This window comes from Crocodylus porosus, unplaced genomic scaffold (assembly GCF_001723895.1).
Source record: "Crocodylus porosus isolate Cpor-Errol unplaced genomic scaffold, CroPor_comp1, whole genome shotgun sequence".
NCBI classification, from domain to species: Eukaryota; Metazoa; Chordata; order Crocodylia; family Crocodylidae; genus Crocodylus; species Crocodylus porosus.
Window position 1 is genome coordinate 1893496 of NW_017728921.1, and position 19362 is coordinate 1912857.

The window sequence follows — 19362 nt, forward strand, 5'->3', positions numbered from 1 at the left end:
TTGGAGAGTAGGTTTAGATTAGACACCCGCAAGAACTACTTCACAGTCAGGGTGGCTAGGAGCTGGAACCAGCTTCCAAGGAAAGTGGTGCTGGCTCCTACCCTGGGGGGCTTTAAGAGGAGGCTTGATGCCTACCTGGCTGGACTCATTTGAATCCAGTTTTTTTCCCGCCCAGGCAGGGGGTCAGACTTGAAGAACTACAAGGTCCCTTCCGACCCTACTTCTATGATTCTATGATGCTTAGGACAGTTATGGGCCTGCTCTAGTTAGTCATAGATGCAGGGTCCTTAATGGCCCCTATGTTAGTGAAAGATAGGCCTGCCAAAACCTCACCCTTCATGATAACCTGCTTCCCACCTCTTCTGGGAGGAGAGGATGACCAAGAACCCAACTGCATTAACTTTAGATCAACAGAAAGTTCCCCTTTGCTAGGGGAACTGTCTGCTGGCCATTTGTGGCCAAAATTCAACTCATCTGCTTTCCTTGAGCAATACAAAGGAACCCAACCTCATTTGAGAGGCTAGCCTGCCTGTCTTGACATGGATCTATATGATTTTTTTCCAAAGGATAGAGTAAATTTAAATATACAAGCTAAAAAAATGTTTCTGTAAACTAGACTTAAGAGAATGTTATGTTTCTGATCATCATTCTCACTTTAAGGCACCTTTTTCATGGAAGTGCACAGGCAGAGCTGCTAATAATATATGTTACTTGTGGATGGGTTCTCCCTAAGCAAAAAGAAAACCTTAATCTTGCCAGTAGTGGAAAGTTTGATCAGAATATTACAACAGATACAAGCTGAAATGATATCACCACCACACACATAAAAGATATAGTAGAATATTGTGCAGAATTAACTTTAATAATTGTGCTAATGTCAATGAATAGAATGGTTCTTTGCTGATCCTGAAACCTTAGCACACAAATCAACATGTCACAGGACAGAAACATCAGGGGAAAAAACATCACCTTAACTGACTTCCAGCTAGTCAGAATGTCAAGATTTGGGATTTTGGGAAGTGCCAGGCAGACTAGAATTTTTCAGCACAGACTGATGTTCTTGAAGGTTCATATGAGGCAAAACAAGTTTCAAGGACATGCCTACTACTGTTTCCTGATGAAAGATCATCAGCTGTCTGAAACAACATGCTCCATCTATTGTTTAAGAAAATGTACATAATTCAATATTAATGTGGTTTTTATGATGTGTTAATATAGCAAACTGACTGAGTAGTTCTACAGTGAATTATTTACTAGTGTTGCATTTGTTACTCAAAGATTGTATGCAATAAAAAGCTGTAAAATAACTTCTTGTTTGCTTTCTAGAAAGCAGTAGCTGATATCCTGTTTTCACAAGCTAAACTCCACTGTCCTCTTGCTTTGCAAAGCAAGCACTAGTTCTCCTTGGGCTGCCTCTGGTGTCTGCTGTAATTTTGGCAATTGCAAATTTCCCAAACCTATATTTAAGTCCTCTTTAAATTACTCTAGTGATTTGTTTGTTTGCTAAACTGAAGCACTTTGCTTGTAAATAATGCTGTGTTGTATTTTGTTCAAACAGCCTTTGTGGTAGAGCGGAATTTATGAACAAGTATTGCTACATTGGAAAACAAATGCTTTTAACTGCAACAACTAAATTTAAAATCCAGTTTGACTTGCCTCCTAGCTGCATAAGTGATTTGAAATAGACGCCTACAAATCTACCAGATCTGGAATATAAACATTTTTTTGCAGCTTATACCAGGCAAAGTAGATTTCAGAATTTAAACATTCCATTAAAATTAAATCCAACTCTGCTACTGAATTTATTAGTCAAGCTGACAAGCATGTACTTGTGTAGTTGGTTTGCTTTTGGTGCTGGCTGTAGAAAAACCAAGTCCCACTGCTAAACATTTTTTTCAGCTTCAAACACTACAGAGTGAAAATACAAACCTCAGAAGACAGGCCACAACCAATATATATCAGGTCCAAACTGGTTCTGAATATACAGATCCCACCAACAATTCTTCTTTAAAGCGACGACCATCTGCCCGGGGTAGCAGACCTATGTCTATGTATGAGACTGGATCAGGTCAGAAACCCTACCTCCCCATAGGAGAGGTCACATACCCAGAAGAGAGCATAACAAGACTACAGCCTTTCCCTCCACATGTAAGTAAAATTGCTGCTGCTTCTGCACTTCTGTATTGTCAGCTTTTTCTATTCTAACTCTGTGTTTTCCAAAATTCCTAGACTGCCTCTTAATAAAGTTAATCAGTAAGAATTGTCACTGTTTGCTGTATTAACATGTCTGCAGGAGCTTGATGTTTTGAAATGTTAAAGCTGTAGCATAATTCTCTGATATGTAAACTGGAGCTTTCGGCTTCTGCTCAGCTGTTTCCTTTAACCACAACGTACTGCCAAAATATCCATGCATGAAGGTTTTAAAAGCAGTAGTGAATGGAACAACACTCCTAAAAGGTAGGTATTGTTTCTGAATTTCTGTTTTCGAGAGATACAGTTATGTCCTTATGTGCAGATTTTTAGAGTCCAGAAATAGTAGGAGTTAATTCTGAATGTTGCTTATGAGCAAAAACGGTACCCAAAACTCTCCTTGCCTTTTTTTTCCTTTTAGATACAAGTCTACTTCTATGGACCTCTCTGCAGTGAAGCCTATTATAGTCTCTTATTTTGAAAACTTATTTTGAGTTTATTTCAACTCTGGTGTTTGCAACCTAGGCCTCTTAGGGGAACAAGTCCTTCCTGATTTTTAATTTTCCTGAAATTTTAAGGACTAAATAGCATGGTCAGGTTTGTATAAGAAAGACACTGATCCTATCCCTTAAAAGTTTGTAGTCCATACATACAAGACAAAGTGCTCCAATCCTCCAGTATACTTTATCTTTATGATTATCTTTTATGATTGCTATAGATATGGGGGAATATATGACCATTTTCTTTCTAGGTGCAAGTGAACATTTTTCACTTATTGTCAGTCTTGTTTGTGCAAAAGTACTCTCTGTGTTCTCTTGCCAGTTATGCAATTGAATCTTTCAAATATATTTTCAAGTTAAAATTTCTTCCCTGGCTTGAAAAAAACTACTCAGCATAGATTTAAAGGGAGATGCTCACTGCCAGCAGTAGGGTGGCCATCATAGAGGACAGTCCAGTTGTCCTCTGTCCCCTATTGATGTGAAACCCGACACCTTTTTCTCTTCAAGAGAAAAATAAAGGATATGAAGGCATTGGGTTTTGGATCAATAGAGGAGAGGGTACCAGAAAACTGGAATGTCCTCTGTGATGGCCACTCTAGCCAGCAGTAGTCACAAATGTCTGTATTTGGGCAAAATGTGTCACTTTTGTCAAATGACACTGAACCCCCCCCCCCAGGCAGTAATGCACAAGCTTGCATGTTTTTCACTCGGGTTAACAAATATGGGAATCTTCTATTGTTTGGATAAGTTAAGTTCATCTGAGAAATTTTCAACTAGGTGGCAAAAACTATATAGCTGTAAGTGCTAGTGACTTGCTGTGGATGGTTTTGATATGCAGCAGTACCTGCAAGTGTCAGAACATGCTCATGGACAGCAGTTATTGAAAACGGAGCTTCCTGGGCTCCTGAATTGTGACAAAATTGGTATGGAACTGGCAGTTTTAAGGCAGAGCTTTTTGTGTGAGATTTGGTTGCATGAATTTTTTTTCTTTTAAAATCTTTCTACACAACCCTAGTGCAGTATAACCAGTAACTGAGAGCTTTTGCAGAAAAGGAGGGTTTTGGGGTTTTTTTGATAATATATTCACTGCTCTGTGAAGTTCCACGTTCTGAAGGTCAACACCCTTGTAATTTTAATATCAGAACTGGCTTAAGAATAATTGTTTTGCAGGAATTAAAAGTCCAATCCGGGTTAATAAGAACATAAGAAGTGCCAGACTGGGTCAGATCAATGGCCTACCCAGCCCAGTATTCTGCCTCTGACAGTGGCAGAATTGGATGCTCTAGAAGGAGAGCATTGAACTGGATACATCTAGAGTGATCTCTTCACCCTGAATTACACTCACTGGATCCACCCTTATTGGTGCAGAGATCTGTGAGGAAACATCTCCAACTGTTCAGTTGCATTTTCTCAATCATTCCTGCCATGAGTCACTTCGTTAATTATCTGACTTGAAAATGTGCTTCTGTTTTAAAGCTATTTTCAGAGTATTTGTGTTTTTGGGTTTTTTTTAGTTTTCCCGAGTGTTTTTCTCTTTCCCCTTTTTAGATCGGGAGGAGTGCGTTTGTGACCTCCTCTTCATCTCTGCCTTCCTTCCCCTCCACGCTTTCCTGGTCAAGGGATGAAAGCACACGAAGGGTTAAGTACCTTCCGAATTGGTCTTCTACCTGGAGGAGGTGGCAATCTCCCTGGCAGCCTTGTGCCTCTGTCCTTTCCCCTCTCTGCTAACTAGCCCTTCATCTCTGCATGGAGCAACACTTCATCACTTCTTCAGTTTTTATTTCACATGCTGTGGAGACTCGCCTCACTCTTATCTAACTTCACGTCAACTAAAACACCTGTAGCATTTAACACTGTGCAAAAGTTGCTTCAAATCACTTCTTGCACAAAATGCTATTGGAAATGACCAGAAGGAAATGAGCTAGTTGCTGATGAGAAGTAATTTAGCAGGCATTTACTGATATTTCATAAGCCAATACATATTTTTCCTTTCTGACTAAAATGCATTGCATGGGGCACAGGTATGCTCAGTGGGTTAGTAAAATGCTCTTAAGCCTGTTTTCTCTAGGGGCAGTCACTCTGCATCCAGTCCAGGTTGGTAATGACTGACAGGTTTTTCTTGCAGCTGTTCAGTAGTTTGTTTGACATAAAGTATGATCTCCTTGCCTGTTTTAGCAAAGAACATGTGATTTGCCCATCAGTTCATTTATTATTAACTAACCCTTGCTGACTGTCTTTACAACGAGGACGCGGATTGAACGACTGTGAAGGCAGAGCTCCCTTTTAGCAGTACACCCTGTTCAGGTGTGGGTTGAATTGTGATGCTTCCTGAGAATAAACAAGCCTTTGGTCTCCAGGGCCTTGTTAGTCCCTAAATTGACTTTAAAAAGTGAATGCATTACTAGGCAATATTAATAGCACTATAAAGCATATGGTTCCCCAAAGACACTTCTGTTTGCATTGTTGCTTTTCATAAACTAACAGCTTTAGTTCTAGGCCAGGAGTCTGTAGGATTCATGGAAGCACCCTGCACCTTTTTATGCAAACATTGAAATGGGAAACAAATATACTCTTTCTTCATCTAACTTTTTCATTGCAATCTTTCAAGCTAGCACAATTAATTTTTTACAGCATGAAATCCCATTTTACAGAATTGCAAATTAGGTAGATGGTCACCTCAGCATGCTAAAAGACTAAACTGGTCATGACTGAGTACTTCCATTGGACTTTACATTTTTATGGGGTTTTAGAAATGGTTATAAGTTGTGTATCGAAAGGACCCGAAACCTATTGGTATATATGCAGAAGAGTCTCTCTGAACCTATTCCAAATACAAAATAGTGTTTCCTGTAGTTGCTGCAGAAGAGTGTCACTTCTAACAAATAGATCCACACTATACACAGGTTCTTAAGCACATTTTAGCATAATGAGTTTATAATTTGAAGAATTAATCTCTTGCATTGCTTTTTGTTCATATTGAAAAAATAGCTGCCTTATGTGTACAAAATGGGAGCTGAACCACTTTCAGTTATAACCATGAATAAACTGTAGATTCTTTTCCATAGCTTGGCCATCCACACTTAAAGAGCATCCTCAGTGGATCTACCAGTCATTCTTTGTACACTCATAGTATTCTTATACTTTTATGGTCAGTTTCTTACAACTTTGGGTATCTGGATCTGCTTTGTAGTATTGAATGTTAGAAGTTTAAACTTTGTGGGTTTGGGTGGGGGATTGGTTGTTTGTTTTAGTTTTTTTCCTCTGGTTTTTCAGTGTTAAAGCAGAACTCTTGGAAGAGAATTTTAGGTGAAAAGCTTTCACTAATCATTTAAAATTCAGCTATTTTTGGAGATCTTTCTTTAAAGACTTTTTCTTTCTCTTAATCCAACCCTTCCATATGTCTGACATAGCAGTGAAATTGCAGTCCTGTATTTAACATTGCATCTGTCATCTTCAGCAAGTATTGTAGTATCTCACCCACCTTTATTACTTCTCAGCTGGGCTCCAGGAAAACAGACCGTTGGAAATTCGTTCTGAATAGCTATCCATGGTTATTGAAGCCAGGAGTCCCATGAACTCACTTTGCTGTTTTAGTAAAGATTGATGGGAACATCACTTGACTGGGAGTGGGAAGAACACTGTTAGGCGAGCAGTACAATCTCAGAGCAGTTTTGGGATCCATTTTGCTTTGATTCAGGATCTACACTCCGCAGTAAAAGACAGATAATCACAGTGATATTACCATGGCATGTTCAGAATTTGGACAGCTGCAATTGTCTGTCCGCTGAGGAAATATATATTAACTTGGATTAGTCTGGCTTGGGCACCACTAGGAGTTTATTAATAACATCAGAGCAGGCTTCATTGATAAAGAACCCTGGGACTGACTTAGAAGAAAATAAAAATCCTGTTTTGGGATAGGCAGAGAGCTTGAATATAATGTTTTTGCTTGCATTGACATTATGTTCCTCAATCTCTCACGTTTCTGGGAATTTTTTAAACTTCTTTTTTCATCCTAGAGATGGATATGAAATTCTGATTGTAGGATAATTAGGAACAAATCTCTGCAATATTGTTTGCCCTGAGTATAAATGACATAGGAAGGACTGATTAGGTTACAGAGATGGGAGAACACCATTGTTTTGTATACGATTCTATGTATTTTTTTCATGAATAGTCTTAAGTGAAGAAGTCCACACGGTAAAGAATCTGCAGGAAGAAAAAGTTGAAGTCAGAAAAATACTAGTAAATGAGTTGGTACGTTAGCCATCTGTTAAGGGACATGGGGCATACTGAGTATGCTAGAATGAGCGAGGCTGAAAGCAACACTGGGTGATGGTCCCTCCTCGTGCTTGATTCAGTTATGTTGCACTGGAAGGTATAAAACTTACAGCTATCTGGGAATTGTCAGGTAATGCCACTCTTTGGGCTTTCTGCAAAAGTGCATTGCCTCAGTTGCTTAAAACTGCGTGGACTTCATATTTCAGGCATGATCCCAAGATCATTATGTGGTGCCCCTTTCTGAATGTCACAGCAATCAGGACAGTGCTCCTGAGCGATGGCAGTGGGGAAGTACACCAGTGCCTAAATGGTAGGAATGCAGGACTGCATCAGACTCCACAGAAATCCATGCTATACAGGCTTCCACAAAACTTCTCAGCTTATAACAGCTGAAGAACAATAATGCATTGTGCTGTAGAATGTACTCTGGGGAGAGGACACACCTAACTAGGGAAACTTTTTTTTTTTCCCCAGTGGTAGAGGAAAATCTTTAGTACTCGGGTAACTTCTGCATAGCTGCTGCTGCGTGATCTTCTAAATGCATGTGATGTAAGTTAGTTACTGGTGAGGGACACGAGCACACCCAGTTCCAAAGATCTCTGCTTAAAATGCATGAATGACTGCAGCCTGGCATAGGACAGTAACTTGTGGCTATGAAAGGTTCATCATATAAAACAACAAAAATATTGATGCAGGACATGATTGAAATCACGAAGAGAACAAACCAGTTCACCTGGCATGTTCCTGGGAAGGATCTGAAATTTTATGCAAAAATTTAATCTTGAAATTTTAATCTTTATTTGTTGCAGGCATCAAAATTAGAGAAACAGAATAGCATGCCTGAAAGTGACTATGATAACCCAACCCCCAGTCTGGAGCTGGATGAACCAGGGTATGTATGTTTAAGTACACAAGTTTATCTTTGTGTCTGGATTGTGCTAGAAGTGTCAAAGCCTTACTTAAGCACTAACAGTGTTCGATAGCCCAGTGATAACTGTAATGTTCTCTTTTCTAGGTCAAGTAGAAAAGGAAGGCAGAGAAGTGTCATTTGGCAGGGAGAAGGATCTATCCCAGAGAACACCGACACAGATGCAGCCCCAAGCTCCACCCTGCCCAGCACAGAAGATGTTATTCGAAAAACTGAACAGATCACTAAGAACATCCAGGAGCTGTTGCGAGCAGCACAAGAAAATAAGCATGACAGGTAAGGAGAGGCCTCTTAAGTGCTCTGACTCCTTCAAGTGGAATTGCCTTTTGAAAGGTTAAATGTGGGATGGTGAAATACCTTTGCACTTGGAGACTATGACTTTGTGTAAATGAGCCCTTTTTGGGCCCTAGAGGATTGGAACAGCTGGCAGCACTGGAGCAGTTGACACAGCATGGAGGAACATCTTCCTAGCATGCTCTTTCCATCTGGACCGACAAACCCTGACCTGCTTTCCTAGACGTCTGATAGGGACCCCAGAGAAATGTACTAGGTTTAGGTTTGGTTTGGAGCAGTATCACCTCCCACTCTGCATGCCGCAAAGGTAGTAGTAGTCAAGGCGTGGAGAGAATTGAGTAGGATTCCCATGGGAGTCCTTTGGCCAAAAGTGTAGAAGTCAAGGGAGCTTTCTGGAAATCTTGGGATTAGTGTGATTTACCTGTTTGTGCTCAATCCCAGTAGTGTCTGTAGTCCAGCATGTGAAAGTAACCAAGTCCAACCTCTGTAAAAGATCTGTAGAGGTTTCAGCCCTCAAACTGCAACACTACACTTGATTCTGCGCATATTTTGTTCTTTTTCTCTGGCCTGCTATGCAGACAGCAGCCTTGGTTTGTTTTATAAAGCTGTAGATAAGACAGTAGCCAAAGCTGTTTTATTGGACTAGAGCAAATAAATAAATGAGCTTTTCTCAAGCATGCCAGTGCTAAGAATCCAGATGGCAAGTTTGCCTGCACATCAGTTTGTGCTCATCCTCAATGCACCTATGCTGTCTGTGCTTAGTGTGACCAAAAACACTGCTAAATGTCCAGGTCTTGTCAGTGGCAAAACTTTGGGATACATAAACAATAAGTATTTTTCCAAGGTACCTTTTTGCCAGCCTAGACCTAAGAGTTTTAATGTGTGAGTGCATTCTTTGTTGGCTGTGGATGATCCTGAGCTCCAGGAGAGCCTTTCTGCTGGCAGCTTCCATATTGGGGTACAGTTACTGTCTCAACTGAAGCACGAAACACCACTTCACCTATAAAGACAACCAACAGCCTTTTGTTAAATCTCACAGCTCATAGACTGACTGCTGTGTAAGTGAGTGAATGCATGGCAGCTTACTTCCTGCCTATATGAGTGAGTGAGCAGTGAAGTGAGTGCCAGCTCACTTCCAACCTGTACAAAAATGGGAAACGAATGCTCTTTGAGGCCTCTTTTATTTCCTTCTAGTCTGCTTCTCTTCCTTGAAACTTCCTTTGGCTAGGAGGGTGTTGCACACTTATCTCCTTTGGGATCCTGAGTGGAGATGTCAATGCATTTTCTTACTTCCACTAACATGTCTTGTCACTTCTCCAGGTTCATATAAAGGGAGGTGCAGAAAGAGAAGTATGAGGTCAGAGGATTTGGTTATTTGTGTATTTTACCAGAAACAATATCTGAGACAGAACAAAAGCACCTGAAACAGGGAGTTCTTCTGGCCAAATTAAATGAAGATACATTTCATAAAGAATGTTTTTCTTCCCCTGACAGTTTATTTTTCTCTGCTTCAAATGGAATGCATTGTTTACCAGTACATAAGTGAACCTTACCTTTCCTGTAAATGAGTAGTTCTTTCATGAACAGAAATGCAAATGCTGTTTCCCCACTGTATGGCTTTTTGCACTAAATAGTGACACATCTGCAATTGAGGAAGCCAAGCAACATGAGAAAAATAATGGGACAAACTTATTAATCTTTGTTTCAGTTCAAACAAAGGTGCTTAGAAAACTCCCATTGCAACTATACTGCCCTTGAGTTGAGCATGTCATAGCTGTAACAAGATGGCTTACACGCCTGTGTTTGGAAGGCTATGGATAAAACTGACTTGCTGTATAGATAAGCTGAACACAAATGTTAATATCCTTGCATTGTCTTAATGAAACTCCTTTCTTTTCTCATTCTTTTCTGTTCTGTTCCTTTTTCCTTTGCTCATCTGACTAAACAGACCATTAGAGCGTGCAAGCACGCTCAGGCTCAGACACAGCCTCGGCTGTTTCAGTACACTGGTTCCTTGGGCTGAGAGAGCGCCCCTGCAGCCTTTGACCATCCAGCAGCCTGATCCTACCTCCTGGTACTCTGGCCTCTGTCCCTGCCTTCCAGGCACAGTGTCCTTTTCTCTTTCTCTCTCCTGCCTTTTCCTCTTCACACACATTCACACAGGGGTTTGTTAGAGGTTATGCATGAAAGAAAGAAAACAGGAACTGAAGATGATGGGTCCAATACTTTGCCCACTGAATTCAGTAGGATCTTGTAGTAGGAGCAGAACTGGGGCCTTGGAATGCAGCTGTTTTGGGGTGCAGAGATGCCTTTCTGATCAGTGTCTGCCAAGATCATTTGAATGTGATTATTGATGCCAGCAACTGTGCATTTGTGCAGAACTAGCAGGATTTATGTAGGTAAAATTTAGCATAACAGCCCATAAACATTTGGTCCATGCAGCTGGAAAGAGCCCAGAGGTCTGCCCCCCAACAAGATTTGCCATGCAGTGTGCAACCTGGGGCCTGCCACACAGGCATCCCCACAGAGCCCTCAGCTGGTCCCAAGTTAAACAGGTCTGATGTAATCCATAATGGTACACACACCTCATTTTGCATGTCTTTAAGCTGCTAGTTATAATTAATATTTAAAACAAGAGCCTGGTTCTTATGTCTTGGATGGATGCCCACCAAAACTATACTTTAGGTTTAAAAATGCATCTAATGATTCTGCCAGTATCTTCCAAACCTGACCAAAATACTGGCCATTCTTTAAGTCTACTGCAACTGAAATGTGAAAGCTTTAAGTGAAACATTGTTAATGGGCTGTAAAATTTCTCCAGGTGTTATTTCCAGATCTCATGGCCAGTCATAAATACCAAAATGGGAGGAAGGGTTTCCTGGAAGGTCTTTTGCACTTTTCTGTAATAGAGGAGATACTCTTCCACCCCCAAATAGCATAATTTGGGTATGGCAACCTGGAAATGGATTTCCTAGTCTTTCCGTAAATCTACACAGGTTTTAGGGAGCTAGTACATTACCCCATCACCTAGAGGGTCTTCCACATCTTGGTTAGCTGTCTTAAAAAAAGTAACTACAAATCTAGTGACAAGTACTTAAATTTTGAATGTCCTACATCAATAGAGACATTCCTCAAATACCTATTGAAAACATTTATGCAATAAGCCCTAAGAGCTAAGGAATATGCAGCTAACTGTCCTATCTCTTAATTTTTGCTTTCTGACATTTAGATAACTACTGTGGCCTGTTACTATGCTCTGCACACAAATTCATTCTGTAATTTTTATTTTGGTCTTTTCTGAGTTTCTTTACTGTTCAGTCTAGCTCTCAGAGAATGAGTTGGCATTATCCTGCTTTCTAACAGAGCAGGAATTGCTGCAATGAGATTCTGATAAAAAAGCTTGTAACGATGAGAAGTCACACTTTCTATGGAAGAACTTGTAGGAACAAGGCACACGCCAAGGTGTCCCCCTTTGTAGCAACTTTCCTGCATAACCCAAATGACCCCTGCGTGTGTTGCTTTCCTTTTCAGTGCATTTGTAACTCACATGGTTTTGGTATTGCAAGTTAACTGCATAAAATGATTGACTGATATGAGCCTGAAATGGCAGTGATTTAGTATATATAGATTACAGCAAAAAAACCCAAAAAACTCTTGAATGATGCTGCTTGATCAACTAATGTAAAAGCAGTAGCTTGAAGCACATGCTACATTAATTATCCTATCAATCACCAAATAAATTAAAGTCTTTGAAAGTATATAAAGCTTTAAATTTAGCTTTCTGTCAAGTCTCCTTCTCTGGCTTCAGATAACTGTTAGTCAGAAGCTTTGAACAGAGATAAATATTGATTTTAAATGTTTTGTTCATTGTATAATTAATGAGACAACAGTGGCTAAAAGGCTTACTAAAATTGTGAGTAATGGTTAACATTTATACTGTAATTCAGTTGAATAATTGAAATTTAGATGATACTTTCTGCACTATAAAAGTAAATGTTAACAGTGCTGAGAGAGATGCATGCATTTTACAAGCTGCTGTCTTGGTGATTTTGTGTATTGTGCATTTACTGTGTCTCAAAATTCACCAGCTCAGGCATTTTCCATTTTTTGTTTTGTTTTGTTTTTCAGTTTATCTGATGATGTTTTGCTGTCTTAAAGCTATATTTAAAACAAAAAAAAGCAAGGTTTCAATCTTTATTAGAATAGGTTTCACAGAAGCTCTTTGAATAAGTATTTTTTTTTACTTATGTCATGAAAAAGTTGTAAATAATATTGCATTGTGAACCTAGGGCTTGAATCTTTTTCCACCGTGTTCAAGTTCCTGAAATATAGTCAGTGTGAAAGTTGATGGGTCATCCTCCCCTTTTTTGCTTCTTTTTGTGACTTTCTCTTAAAGCTAAGAGAACACCACATAATAAATGTGTTAACATTTTTCAAGGACTTCAGCAGGATGCAATAGGATCATGCTTAGATGCCTAATATGTGGAATAGGTTCTAGCCCCTAATGTTCATGATGGACTGACTGGTATAGAAATAAATGTTCTCTGAACTGAAATATTTCCTTGCTTAGCATCCTCATTGCAAACCTAAGTATACGACAAGGGCAAAAACAACTAGAAAGTGCATGTGAGTTGAGGTTGCATGTATCACTTCTCATCCTCTTGGTCTCAGTTCAATATACCATCCAGTTTCCAGGCTTTTGATCTTGTGTGTGTGAATTCAAAGCTTGGGGTGAAGAGCATTTGAAAATAGCTTTCTGCAGGTTCCACATAAAGCTAAATAATTAATCTGTTTTGAAGAAATTCTTAACTTTAGCATTAGCTGTGGAAAATCAAGTGTAGGAAAGCAGACTGCGCTGCTATGTCAGTGTGAACAAGACGACCTCATCAGTCTCTTCTCTCATTTCCCATCCCAAACTGTTGACAAAATATTTTATGTAAAGGCTTCAAAACTGAAACATGTAAATGTTCTAAAGGAGCAGTTTCAAAGATCTAAGTCTACATAGATCTTTAGTAACTGAAGTACTTTTTTTTGGCTTAAAAAAAATTGGTTTCTTAGCGCCTTGGCTTGTATAGAAAGATCCTTTTGTTAAATCCACAAGCTGTCAACCCAGCAAACCGTCATGCGCTTTTCATGATGTTTCCAGTTAAAATACCCCTCAAACTTCAGAATCTCTCATTTTTATTTTGTATCTGCAATTATAGTCTCAACATTTATTGTACACACACTTACACATGCATAATGCAGTAAGACCCCACGCACACCCTTACTCTTTAATATTGCATTTTGAATAAGTGATAAATCTCTCTAAAACATGTTGTGTGATGTGGTCTGTCATTGGGAGGCTATGCCAAGAAAATGTTGAAAGATGATGCACCTTTCTTTTAACTGGTTGGTTTGTGGAGAAGTGGCTACTAACTAGTTAAAATTTAAAGGAAATTGTAGGAGAGGTATTGCTTCTGAATAACCTGTTGCATCTTCTTGCAGCTATATACCATGCTCAGAAAGAATACACGTGGCAGTAACAGAAATGGCAGCTTTGTTCCCAAAAGTAAGTATTTTTTATTGCTTCCACAATGGTAATATTTCTCAAATGTCTTTTGTGCTCAATCTCACTAATCACTGTGTTTTGTAGAAATGGAACCTTTGGGAAAAAAAGCTGATATGTGGAATTAATTAAATGTTTTTCCTGGGATAGGAGTCATCTTTGCATTGATTTGGTTCAAGAAATCTATAAAGAATTTAAAATTCCTTATTGCTCATAGTAGCTTTAGCTCCTTTTCACTACAGTGGTTCCTCCATTGCTGTAGACTCTATGCTGGGAACAAAAACCAAAGGAAGATAGGTGGGAGAAATGTAATTTCAACAAGACTGGTATTTTTGGTCATATCTTACTCCTTTTGCTGTATCAGCTTGTCAGCTGCATGGAGTTAGCTGATGATGAATTGGGACTTTCAAGTTGGTTGAGCTGGAACCTTTGAAAATAATAAATAAAAAACAAAAAAGGTGTGCTGTTCCCTAAAGCCTGAGGGTACTTGCACCTAGCTTGAACAGCTATGTGGCTGTACCAGAGTTGTGCCTTGACTGGCTGGTCATCTTGGGGTTCCTGCAGACACATCCATCACTCAGCTACTCCTGAATCTTGTAATAGGCAACTTTCTGGGTGCTCATACTTGTCTGCCTCTGCGAATTCTAACAGGTCATCTTTTTGCCAGTGGTTTTCAGGGACTGATCATACCCATACCTAACCTTGAAACAAATTTGTTAAAAATCATCTCATATCTCAACCCATGTTAATTAATACAGTTTTGGAATCAGTTTTCCTAGAATAGATGTGGATGCATGCCCATTTCCAAAAACCTGTTCTGGAGTTTCCTTTGTGCTCCTGGACTGGTTTGAAAATGGCACGTAAGAGCTTGCTGAATGTTGGAAAAGGAATCATGGCAATATTTTTATTCAGTTTAATCTGCCAACTCTCAGGGTTTCAGTGGTGTTTAGAAGGCATTCCACAGCACATGGCAAGAGATCCCAGCCTGCAGAGATCTCTTGCAATGGGACATTGATCTGCAGGGAATCTGTCTAGAATGTGCCCCACAGAAACAATATCCTTGAATAGCAAAGCAGTGGGGATGCACTGCTGCTGGAGTACTATAAAAGAGCATTATACCTCACAAGGGTGGATGAGCCTTTTGGAGGGTGGCTGGCCCTCTCAAGCCCGGTCTGCTACTCTGAATTTTTTAAAGAAATTATAAGTGGAGGGAGAAGGTAACAACACTGGGGAAAAATGCAAGAGAATGGTTGCTTGCAGCAGAGAGAGAGAGGCAGCAATTCACAGGAGGAGCAGGGGTAATGGACAGGTTGTATCTAGACTTCATCTGAAAGTCGCAGCACCTAGGACCAGCCAAGCCAAGAGAGAGCAAGAACTCCCTTCCCCTTCCATTAGCTACCCAGGAGCCCTTCCGTTCTAGACTTAGGGGAGAAAGGTACCAGTGTAGGCTATCCTGTCACAGTACTGAAGAGCATTTGCAGACAGTTTGCCTGATTTCCAAGTGGCCCCAAAACAATTACCATCCTTCCTCGCTGGCCTACTCAGGTTTGTTTGCTTTTCCTTCACAGAAACCCAGATCTGAGCTGGTGAGGACTTCCCTACGCCTGCTGACATCTAGTGCCTACAGACTCCAATCGGAATGCAAAAAAACCCTTCCTGTGGAGCCCTGCCCTACCGCGGACATCCAGCTGGTCACTCAGCAAGTTATTCAGTGTGCATATGACATTGCTAAGGCTGCTAAGCAACTGGTTACCATCACAACCAAAGAGAACAACAACTGAGGCCGGTTGGGTTTTTTAGTCTTGCTTTTATAAAAGTTGGATTTAAAATTTAGACATGTAACTATTCAGATTTTTACAAGAAAATTAAGGGGGGCAAGAAACTTTTTTTAAAAGCTCAGTATTATTTTTGCATGTTTTCTAACAGAATTTTCACTGATTAATTTAACCCACTGCCTTATTTTCGTGCCTGTGTTGCCAGTTTAGTTATAGATTATAGTATGTTGCATATAGCTGTCAAGCCAATATAACAAACCAATGTTGTATCACAGGTTTTTATAGGAGATTCCTGGTGGCCATATTCTGCTTTCAGATATTGCATGTACAACTTCCATCAAAGTCAAATGCACATATCAGAGGGCAGAATCTCGCCTTCGCTCTGTACATCCTGGAGCTTGGTCTGCAGGGGGAATCCCATAGAATAGCTTGCTCTGTTAGTAGAGCAGTGGACTATGAAGGCTCCAGGAATGTAACTGTTGGACAGTAGAATTAAATTTTATAGTCTTCCTGATAATGGAATACAAAGGTTATATATTACCTGTTCCCATATGAACTGTCGTGCAATAATATTTTTCCTTAGTTTGCTAAAACTATAGTCGTGGGCATCCAAGCTTATATTAAATGGTAACTATACAAGGTCTTTGTCACTTTACCTATTTTGGAAGGAAGCATGAAATGTAGTAGTTACTTCTTTTAGTTGTCAATATACCATTAGTTTTTACATTTGATGTTACTTTTAGAAAGGGCATTAGTGGTTAAAACATGCCATTATTTTTTATCTCTGATATAAGTGACTCATTCTGAAATTTCCCACAGAACATATTCTCACTCAGTATCGTCTTCAAGCAATATCTTATTTGCAGCAGTATTTTTTTAATCTTTTAGAGGTGTCATTTCACTAAAGAGTTGTGATTCTTTTTTTTAATGGAAGATGAGAAAGAAGGCTACTTCTAAGGTAGTCATGCCTGGGAGTACACCACATCTGCATTGAAATGTGTACTGAGAAGACACCTCATGAAAGAGTTTCCCAAACTCTGTGGACAATATCCAGAAGAACCTGTACAGGAAGGGCGACACCCCACCATATGCTAATCCAACCACTTTAATGTGTGCGCCATTCAAATTCTAGTATTTTCTTCACTCTCAACTTTTTACCTTTGGTCTTTAAAAATGTGAAGTCCCCGTTTCCAAAGGTGGCAGGTACTTGTGGAGCTCGTTGAAAACCCATGGCAGGTAGGCTGCTAAGTTACCTTTGGAAAATAGGAGTTTAGGTTCCTGTGTTAGGCTACGTGAAAATGTCCCCTCCATGCTCCTCCCCCATCTTGACAAAATTGACCTTTTTTTGGTAGTCTCTCAAAGCACTTTTCTGTTTAACACGAATCTATGAAAAAGAGATTAAGGCTTCACGTTTGGACTAAAAAAACATATTTAGTTTACATATAAACCATTTTTACATACAAGTCTGTCCTAAAATATCCCCCAGAGATATGAAGGTCCTTCTGTGCTTTGGCTCGTATGGAATTTCCAAGAGTGACTGTTGTGGGACTCAGACACCTGTGCAATACTGATGTCTGTAATAGGGCTCCACATCTCAGTGAGGATGACATCTGGTCTTTGCTAACAATCGTGAATTTGTGAGACTGAATTTTCCTTTGCTCGCTTCCCTGGAGCTAGACAGACCAATAGGGCTAAGAAGAAAAAGGAGCTAACTTTATTTTTAGTACCGAAGTAACTTGGACTCTGAATGCCAAGAGGGAGCAGATTATGTTATAGTTAGCTGCTCTTTCAAACCAGGATCACAGTTAATATAGGTATTTTCCTCACTCCATGTTAGAACATGAGAGGGAGATTTTTATAAAAGTCCTACATATTTTTTTATATTTGAATATGTATAAAAACATGGGGAAACTTGTGAACTGCAAAAGCATGGATTTCCCACCTGGCGAATCAGCTTACCTTGTTAAAAAAGTAATAGGACAACGCAGTTTCCTTTGAACGCCCCCAAAACTGTCGGACCACACCCTTGTCGTACATTGTCCAGTCTGTTACTGCTTAAGCATTGTAATGTAATGGGTATTACTGGTCAAGAGTCATCCTCTAATGGTTTGTCCAGATAAATACATGCTGAATCTGGTGTTCAAAGAAATGTTTGATTTGGAAATGCCAAATTGTAGGAGGCTGTCTGCTGTTCTGTAAACAGATCTGCAATATTGTTTGCTACATCACTTGAGGCTTTTTGGTGAAAATTTTACTTTGTTCAGGTTAACAAACAAATTAGCCCTTCATATTCCTTCCTTGTAAAATTATCATGTGTTTATATGTATATATAAACACTGACTAAGTGCCATAATGTTGGATGCTGATGTTATGTTGTAATTGCCTTTTTAAAGTATAGTACTATTTCGGGGTGAGAAGGAAAAACAAGTAGGATAATCCTGTTGCAGTTTCACCCTCACCATACATGGTAATATTTTTGCCTTCCCCTCTCCTGCACCATAGGACTGTTTATGGGACATAGAAAGGCATATAGACAGACTGAGATTAGTGCTGAAAGCAGATTTTATAAAAAGTATTCTTCAGATGAAACCACTTATTTGTAAGGTATTGTATGAAATGGGAAAATGTCCTTCAAGAACCTCCTCTGAACCAGCGTAAAAGAAATGTGCAGCATGACATTTGTTCGTGGCCACTGGGGCATTGCTACATGTGGTTTTTACATATCCTGCGTGGGAAGTCAAGCAGTGTAACAACACTTCCTGAAGTAGATCGTTAGGATATGGATTGTTTAAAGTCTTGCTCTGTACCAAAATGTAAAAAAGCCTTTAAATCATATGAATGATGGCACATCCTCCCTCGGCATTGCTAGTGGTAGGGTTTACAAACATCCAGTTCATCAGCCTCTTGGTGTGATGAACTTCTACAAGTCTAACTCAAGTGTATCCCACTTCATATGCTAGAGCCAGATTCTTTTATTAAACGTCAGACACCAGTTTTATGGTCCTGTTGGTAAATTGCACCTTTTCTAAACAGTCCTCTCTCCCTTTTGCATTGTCAAGGTAGCAGCACATCACTGCACTGAGCAGGTGTACTTTCGGTACAATGTCTGCAGCATTTATAGTACAGTATTTCTCTTCAAGAAGCCAATAGGACAGGTGCACTTTATGGAAATGGCACTTTGAGCAAAAGCCAACTCCACTTCGCCAAACCCTTTAGCTCAAGGATGTGTTCATAATCTACTCAACCCATTGTTGGGTTTGCCAAAGAGTAGTAAATTGGGCCCAAAGCTAGCATCACTGTTAATGCCCCCTAGTCAGGAGGAGTTACAGAAGCTAGAATAGTAGTTGTGCAAAAAAAGTTTATTCCTGTGGCTAGATTCCCACTTTCCAAAAAACAAAAAGCAAAAAACTATATATTTCCTCCCCCGGTGCTCTTATTGAAGTATAACCCTCTCTCTACAAATGCTGCATAGGGAAGTCAAAATGCCTTTTTATGAACTTGTATTTATCAGTGTCATTCTGTCTGTACTGTACTCATGACTTAACCTTTAATGTTTAATGTATAACTATAAAATTATTGTACAAGCTTTCAAGTGTGGTAAAGTCATTTGGGAATATCTGCCTGCTAATTATGCAGTAAACAGACTCTTGCAGTACTTCCTCAGAGCACATCAGCCAGTTGGAAGGTATACATAAGAAAGGTTACTAACAGTGCTGAAGTTGGTAATCAATATGCTGAGAAGCTGCCTGCTCAAAACTGGGAGCAAACTGGGAGTTTGCCAATACAATGCCACTGGCAGATGCTTTTAGTGTAGATCTGGCCTCCATCTGATGTACCCTTAGATGA

The 19362-nt window shown here is 39.7% G+C and overlaps 1 protein-coding gene across 8 annotated transcripts in view; it reads left to right on the forward strand.

The window, feature by feature from the left end:
- The window catches only part of GIT2 (GIT ArfGAP 2), a 41613-nt gene extending 22508 nt beyond the window's left edge, over positions 1-19105 (forward strand). For 3 of the 8 annotated variants that reach the window (XM_019538681.1, XM_019538682.1, XM_019538683.1), the window contains 6 exons: positions 1900-2148; positions 4239-4328; positions 7781-7863; positions 7987-8175; positions 13681-13744; positions 15310-19105. In XM_019538681.1, coding sequence (XP_019394226.1) covers positions 1900-2148; positions 4239-4328; positions 7781-7863; positions 7987-8175; positions 13681-13744; positions 15310-15522 — 888 coding nt within the window. In that variant the 3' untranslated portion in view covers positions 15523-19105. Of the gene's footprint in view, positions 1-1899; positions 2149-4238; positions 4329-7780; positions 7864-7986; positions 8176-13680; positions 13749-15309 lie in introns of all 8 variants that reach the window. The other 5 variants (XM_019538684.1, XM_019538685.1, XM_019538686.1 and 2 more) reach the window with 4 other exon arrangements.
- Positions 19106-19362: the final 257 nt, after the last annotated feature.